Genomic DNA, 7801 nt, shown 5'->3' on the forward strand with positions numbered 1-7801 from the left:
CGCGACAGCCACGGCCCGCCCCGCCAGGGACACGGTACGGCCCTGTCTGTGTGTGTCTGTCTGTCTGTCCGTGCTGGTGTGCGGGGGTCTCGTTTTCCCGGGATCAGGACCCCTTTTCCCATCCCTGGAGCTGCTGAATCTGAGCGCTCGGGTCTAGCTCAAGGCATCCTGCCCATGGCAGGCATTGGGGTTAGATGATCCTTAAGGTCTATTCCAACTTCTGAATACTCTGTGATTTTGTCAAGAAAGGGCTGTAAAGGACCAGATTTTGGCTCCTTTGGGTCCTTCAAGGCACCATCAGCAGTGCAGGGAGCAGAGGTGACAGAGGTAGTACCTGATGGCCATATAGGGACTTAAAAACAAGATGAACTTTAAGGTCCCTCCCATCCCAAACCAGGCTGAGTCTATAATTTTTTGAGCCACTCTAGGAGGTTTTAAGTGGCAGCTGTAACCAAGAACAGAAGAGATTTACACATGGTGTAGTGGTTTTCTTGCTGTCCTGTTGGGTGATGTACCATTATGGGTGTTACCAGCGAAGGAAAAAATAATCCTAAATGCCCACTGATTTAAGGGAAAAATTGTGAAATGCTGAGCGTTGTTAGATAGGGCAGTAACTGTGCAGAGATGTTATTTGTGATAAATAATGGTGCAGTTGTGGTGCCTCAGGCTGTGAGGAGTGTGGGTACCCTCCCCTTCAGCAGCACTGTTACCAGTTAATAGCACTTCAGTTTGCACTTTGCCCAAGTCCAAACTTCAGATCCTTTGCTTTCCTTGTCTTGTCACTTTCTAAATTTCTTTTCTCCATGCCAAAACAAAGGAAACCATTTACATTTTGGTTTAGGTGCATGGATATCTGTGTGTTAGTTGAGCACTTTGGGGCTGTTGCATTGATAATTTCACAGAGTCAGTTCTTGATGGTCTCAGCCTGGGCTGGTGCTCCCGTTGTGTTCCCAAGCATTGCTCAAGCAGGGTTTTGGTTTGCAAACTCTCCAGATGTCAAAGCCATCCAAGCCAGCCATCCAAGGGCTGCAGAGCCCTTGGCAGAGGGGCTTTTTCCTGAGGATGTCTCTCCTTGCAGGCGGTTCCAAGGCTGCATCTCTGCACTGGACAGGGGAGCGAGCTGTCAGTGTGCTGCTGCTGGGGCTGCTCCCCGCAGCCTACCTGTGCCCTGGACCAGCTGTGGACTATTCCCTGGCTGCAGCCCTCACCCTGCACGGCCACTGGTAAGCACAGCAGGGCTCAGCTCCCAGCACAGCAGCTTTGGTGCCTCCAAACCTCATCCTGGGCTAGTGTAAAGCAAGGGAAAAGTCCTTGGTCTCCACGTTCGGTGGCAGGAATGGTCGTACTTTGGTCTTCCTTTTTGTCACTGTTCTCTCAGTCAGAAAAAGAATCCATAAAAGCTCTGTAGTATCTCAACCTTAAGAGCACTTCCTTGCCCCTGGAAGTGTAGAATCCTGGATGTTTTTAGCCCATGGAAGAACCAGTGTTGTGTGAACAGAGGGAACAGAAAGAGGACAGATTTGTATAAAAATAATATAAAAATATTCTGCCTCTAAAGCTCTGTGCACTGGCTTTGTACATCTCAGTGGTGATGAGATGGTCATCTCATCCATCTCAGGGGTTCTGCATAATAAAGAGCTCACAGCAGATATTCCACTAAGGAGACCTGGATGATTATTTCCTTTATTCCTGGATGGATGTTTGCTCAGTGTAGTTCTGCTGTGATCCTTAATGAGAGCAGGGACAGGGCTAATTAGGAGTGGATCGAGCTACGTGTTTGGCCAGGCTGGCAGCACCCACCTTCCTCATGTGATCCTGGTTTGGGAGTTCCTTGCCACAAGGATAAAACAGATTTTTGTGGTACTTTGGGCATGCCAGGTTTTCTTAAACATCAGTTTTGCCCTTAGGAATTTGTGCCAGGGATTCTTGCACTTTCCTTGCTCTGACTGGGAGCTTTTTCCCAAAACAAGCATCCCGTGTCTCGTGTTGCTGGATAGTTCAAATCTGGACAGGAGTTCACTTCCAGATGTAGAAAAAACTGAAAATGTGCTAATTTCTTTGGTTGCCACTCTTCTAATCTAAATGAGTACCCAGGAGTGTTCTGTGTCTTTGTGGCAATGGCTGGTCCCAGATATTTCCTTGCTTTTCCTCTTTTCCAGTCCTTGGAAGTCAGATAAGAAGGCAGATTCCAAGGATTCTGTTTGGAGAGCTGTGGTCAGCACTTGTTTTCCTCAAGAAAACTCTGAGCCAATCTGTGTATTTTCAATAGAATCTGGAATGTTTTGTTTTGTTTTTGAAATAGATTTTTCCTCTTTCTGTGTGGGAGCTGAGCATTCTTCAGGAAAGGCTGATGGCGGCAGGGGAAAAAAGCCAGTTGGCAGAACGGGGGACACAAAGAGGATGGATTTCAGTGAGTGAACTTTGCTGATTTGAGCTTTTTTCCCTTGTTTAGGGGTCTGGGCCAGGTAATTACTGATTATGTGCACGGAGATGTCCCCATTAAAGTGGCCAACACGGGGCTGTACATCCTGTCTGCCCTGACCTTCGCTGGCCTCTGCCACTTCAACTACCACGACGTGGGCATCTGCAAGGCTGTGGCCATGCTCTGGAGCCTCTGAGGAGCCCCAGCCCCGCCACACACGATTGTCCTCTGCTGCCTCTGCTTCATCAGCTTGTGAGCAACATCCTGCACCACAAAGGAACAGCCAAGGGTCCCCAGTGAGCCTGCAGGGGGCTCAGAGCTAGTTTAGAATATATAGAGGAAAAACAGGTTTAAATACAGATTGATCTGGAAGATGTCCAGTGAGATGAGTGGATTCAAGCTGCGCTGTAAATTGGGATGGATGAATGAATTACGTCAGTGGCAGATTTGCATAGCTGAAGGGAAGTCCCCTTGTAATACCAGCTTTAATGAGTGTTTTTCTAACTGTTGGTTGGTTTCTGTGTTCTGTAAAACAAGCTTGGCTTGTGGAAAACTGAACTGCTTCTTCTGACATCAATGTGTAAGGCAGACCCTGTAACTCTTTGGACCCTGGAAGCTGATGTAGAAAAGGGAATACTTTTTTTCTTAATCCATGCAGTAAAGAATTTACAGAAATTTTGTGTGTGCTTCTGAACCATTTTTACTGCTTTTGGGTTGCCTAAAATGTTTTCTCTGTTGATAGGTCTGCTCTGCCTTACTTCATAAAATGAAGAATGTTTGTATGAATTAATACTTAGAGGTGACTTAGACTTGAATTAACACAAGGATAATTAATGTCCCTTAGAAAACACAGCAAGAATAAAAATATTTATGCAGATTGATTTTAGGAACATTTGACTTTCAAGGTTTTTATATTCATCTGCAACACTTTTTTGAGGTATATTTTCTAAATACTCCGGTCTGTATTGTCCTGTGTGACAGAAAATGAAGAGGAGGCTGAGGGAATGTTCTGTTCTTTAAGGGATTTTTTAGGGGGGAACTGAGGGTTTGAACTTTCTGCTTTATCCTGTCTGACTTTCACAGTGCTGAGGAGTGGAAGACTCTTTCCACACTTATGGTACTTTTGTGGCACTATTAATAGTGAGAGGAAGAGAATTTGTGTTACCATCTGTGCCTCTGCAATGAACAGAACGACCACGTCACTGTTTGGATTCTACAAGACTTTGAGGCTTTTTTTCTTTTTAATGTGGGTTGGAAATTTTATTTATTAGCAAAAGCAGGTAGCTGGCCAATTTTTTGATGGTGTTGTGGTCAGAATGGAGCTGTGGTCTGGTTTAAATGCCAGCATGTGTTACTTTAGTGCCAGGAGGAGGAGCAGGCAGATGGTGAGTCATGGGGAAGTCCCTGTGGGCAAGCTGAGGGTCTCTCATGGAAGCGTCTGAGGTTTCCTCACACAGGATGCAGCTGGATGTGCTGTTTAAGCTGCTTGGGTGAGGAATTAATTGTCTGAGAGGTTTGGCAATGTAGAAGTCCAAACCTAATGCAAAAGCTGTTGGGTTGACATTAAAGATTTTAGGGATTTAGGCATTAAAGATTTTAGGGATCAAATTCTGCAGGTCTGCACTGACATTATTGTTTCTTCAGTGTGTAGTTCTCTTCTGTCTGACTGGAAAACATGCCTGGCCTTTTGCCAAAAACTTGCATTTATTTTTTTTAACGACTACTGACAGTAGTTAAAACATAAAACTGACTTGTTTACGATAAAGAAAGACTAAGGTTTTTTTTCTATAAAAAAACAAACTATTTTAAAACTGTTGAAGTGTTCCATCATAGGCTGTGATTTTCATTCTGACTGAACTTACATAAACTCATCTTCATGGTTTCATCCACTTCATCTTCTGACAGTTTCTTAAGGATTAATTTTCTCAAGTACCCTTCTTCCTCAAAGGCCAAGAACATTCCTCGTTCCATGGAGTATTCAAACTTAAATGCTTGGGAGCAGCAAGATGTAAATGTCTTTTTGAAAAAGATGATGTTGCTTTCACCAGGAAGTTCTTTGGGAACTTCTCCTTCCTGAGGAAGGAAAAATGGAGCAGGTTAATCCCAGCACAAGCCATGACCAATTTTATTCCAGCTCTGAATAAAATTAATTCTGCCTGTTGGATTTGTACAGATGAGGAGAGGGAAGCAGATCCTTACCTTGAACCTGACGATCACTTTTCCACATTCCCTCTCACAGCACATGTAATAACTCTTGTTTTCCACTTGGACACTGAAGGCCACGGGCAGCCCAGCTAAGGGCGTGGTGGTTTTGTAGCAGTGAATGCTGAAATGCATCCCTTTGCCTGGAAATAAATGGGTTCTTGTTGATAACCTGCTCCAAGGGAGCTGCAACAACTGCATCCACTGGTGCTTTACCATTCCCCTGGCAGCTCTGGCTTTTCCTGAAAAACTTGAATTTTTATGGTTTCTGGTTATGCTTTATGCAATCAGGCAATAACCAGGGTGCACCAAGGTCACCAGGCAGGAACTGAGACTGGCATGTGGAAGTGGCTATCTGTAAATCAGAGCATGGCTGGATACACGTGATCCAGAAATAAATATGGGCAATAAATAGAGTTGTAAATAAATTGCTGAAGAACCCCAAGAAGTCAAAGCCAAAACTGTAAGTTTATAGCTAGTATTATTAGAAGAAAGACCTTTTAGTGCTAATACATTGTCTGAATTTTAAAGTGATTTTTTGTAATCCAGCATAAGAAAAAGGGGGAATTAAGAATTTTGTGATCAGAGCCAAGCAAAAATCTTAACAGCCCTTTTTCTGCATGTGATATCCTGCAGGCTTTGGTCTAACCCAGAAACCTCATCCATCACCAATGCCCAAGACACAAAATTTCACTCTCAGCTTAGTTTTCTTCTTGCAAATGAAGTTTTAAGTCATTACTCTCAGTCCCATCACTGAGTGGATGATCACAAAGAACAAAACCACCTGCAGGACAAAGCAGCAAGGCAGTGGGGATGGTTTCTGCTTGTTTGGAAATTACCAGATTGCATCTCCTGGTCTGTCACGTCCTCAAAGGCTGCCACGTTCAGGTCGGGGCGCACCACCAGCAGCTGGCTGTTCACGTTCCTCAGCACTCGGTGCAAAGTCTTTTCCTTGCACAGGGCATCACACTCCAGCTCTGCAGGAATAATCAAGCAAAATTCTGCATATTTCAGCTGTTGTCTCCTCACATCTTGACAGTTAATCCTGGCATTATGGATGTCACGTGAAAGGAGTTCTGGGAATGACATCAAACTCATCATCTTTTACACCTCTGCTTGAAGCAGATTTCCAGAATCCAAAGTTTAGCTATATAAGCAGAGATTTATTTATAACAGAAATTCATTTATATAGAATTATTTATTTACAGATATTTTATTTATAAGGAAAGCTGCTGTGTTAATGAGAATTCAGAAGCATCAGTTCTCTTTTGCCCAACAATTAAAAGTGCATTGAAAGGTGCTGTCAGGGAAGCCACCACCCTTTGTCTTAAGAGGAATTAAAGCAACATCAGCATCACAAGTGATGAGCTGTAGCTCTGTTTTTTTTATTTTTGCAGCCACTCTCAGTGTGAAACTTGTCCTCTCTGGATTAGTAGGTATGAAATGAGTAACAAAGTCATAAAAGATGAGTTCTCAGCTTACCATCGTCGTCTTGGTTCCAAGTGAGCAGTGAAAAAAAGGAAAGAAAAACAACATTAAGCTCTGCCCCCACAAAAGAAGTCACTTTGTGCCCAGGCAGCCACCTACACATTCCCACAGCCCAGTGCCACCAAGGCTGAGCTGCTCACAACAGACAGGATTTATCTGTCAGCAAAACAAATGAAAACCCAGTCATTTGAGAACTGAGTCACCACCAAACCAGAGGTATGCAAAATGCTTTTTTAGGGTTATTTAAGGGTGAGGAGGTCACTCTAAGCCTAAAACTGAGGAATAATTGCATGCAAATTTTTGGTTTTATCAGTGCCTTCAAGTGAGCAAAAAGACTAGAAGAACTCGTTCCAAATTGCTTTTAAAGAAGAAACTGTTTTCTAGCTGACTTTTACACAAGATCGGAAATTACTCACTCACTCCAGGTCCACACCCCAGTATTCCAACAGTTCTGAATGTCCTTTCCCAGAGCTTTTTGTAGAAGCACCAAGTATTCCCCTGACTCAGCTACTTGGCTAGCAACACTTAAAACTGAAGCTTATGGGGGAAATTAAGTGAAATCAGACTGACAAAGGAATTGTGTTAAATCAGTATTCAAACAGAAAAGGTTATTAAATGCTCTAATTACCTTCAAAATAGAGGCAGAAATTTTTTCCAAGTTCTACTGCATGCACCAGAATCTCTTCAGCACTCATCTTCACCCTGCCCACAGCACAGGGAGAGGAATCAGAGTTAAGCTTGATGCCTCTTACCCCATAAAGGGATAAAAGCTCGGTCTGCACACGCTGATCTCACCAGGTTCCCCCAAGAAAAGCATGAGCTTCCAAAATACCCCAAAGTTAGAACCCATTTCTGACTGCCCCTAGAAAGGACACCTCTTGCAGTAAAGATAATAAATGTCTTAAAACCAGGTGAACAATGGGGAGATCTGGCTCTTGCACGGGGATTTGATTGTGCAATCAAAATACCCAGCTGACTCCAAAGCTTTTTCACCAGATGAAAATGACCTTTTATACAAAAAGTGAGCAATATAAAGATAAGTAAACACGCACACCCAGAGGGATTAGGGTGGGAATCACTGCAGTTTTCTTTGTTCCTGTAGCAAAGCACTTTAATTAATGTATTTGAGAGTGATTTTTTTTCTCTTTGTATTTCACATGGGTTTTATGTAATTGTAGCTGTGCAGAAAAGACAGCAGGCTCCCAGCAGAATCTTTTTGTTTGCAAACATGCACATTCACACCTTGGAAACGAGATACCACAACATCCAACCTTGCACGTCTCATTCTTAGCACATTAACCTCAAAACCTTCTGTTATTCTAAAACCCAGAGGCAAGCAGAGGCAGAGGAATAAAGGAAAAAGTGGCCCTTGGTTTAATGGGTAAAACAAAACGACTGTGCTTCTTCCCTTGATCATAGAATCAAAAACGTTGGAAAAGACCTCCAGGATCATAAAACCCAACCCTGAGTAACAAAAGATGATTACTTAGACCTTTTGCCGAGGACTGTTTTCAGACCTTTTACCCTTTGAAAGGAACGGCAGGAGCTGGAAGGAGTTCCTGACTCGGTCGTGGAATGACTCACCCCGGGAAGCCGCAGGGATGCGGGGCGGGAGCAGAGGTGGCTCTCGGTGGTCCTTTCTGGCTCTTCGGGGGTCCTTTCTGGCTCCGGGTGGTCCTTTCTGGCTCC

The 7801-nt window shown here is 43.8% G+C and overlaps 2 protein-coding genes across 2 annotated transcripts; one reads left to right on the forward strand and one right to left on the reverse strand.

Annotated features, from left to right (window-relative positions):
• Positions 1-1062: 1062 nt before the first annotated feature.
• SDHD (succinate dehydrogenase complex subunit D) lies at positions 1063-3097 on the forward strand. Its single transcript, XM_031062413.1, has 2 exons — positions 1063-1223; positions 2453-3097. Exons 1-2 carry the CDS (start codon positions 1063-1065, stop codon positions 2616-2618), a joined length of 327 nt encoding a protein of 108 aa, XP_030918273.1. The 3' UTR covers positions 2619-3097.
• Positions 3098-3652: 555 nt separating this feature from the next.
• Positions 3653-7795, reverse strand: IL18 (interleukin 18). The gene is made up of 6 exons (XM_005427517.2): positions 7697-7795; positions 6741-6814; positions 6107-6115; positions 5464-5601; positions 4622-4767; positions 3653-4495 (listed from the first exon to the last, which is right to left on the reverse strand). The coding sequence occupies exons 2-6, from the start codon at positions 6805-6807 to the stop codon at positions 4250-4252; spliced, it is 606 nt and encodes a 201-aa protein (XP_005427574.1). The 5' UTR covers positions 6808-6814; positions 7697-7795; the 3' UTR covers positions 3653-4249.
• Positions 7796-7801: the final 6 nt, after the last annotated feature.

This window comes from Geospiza fortis, unplaced genomic scaffold (assembly GCF_000277835.1).
Source record: "Geospiza fortis unplaced genomic scaffold, GeoFor_1.0 scaffold183, whole genome shotgun sequence".
Classification (NCBI taxonomy): Eukaryota; Metazoa; Chordata; class Aves; order Passeriformes; family Thraupidae; genus Geospiza; species Geospiza fortis.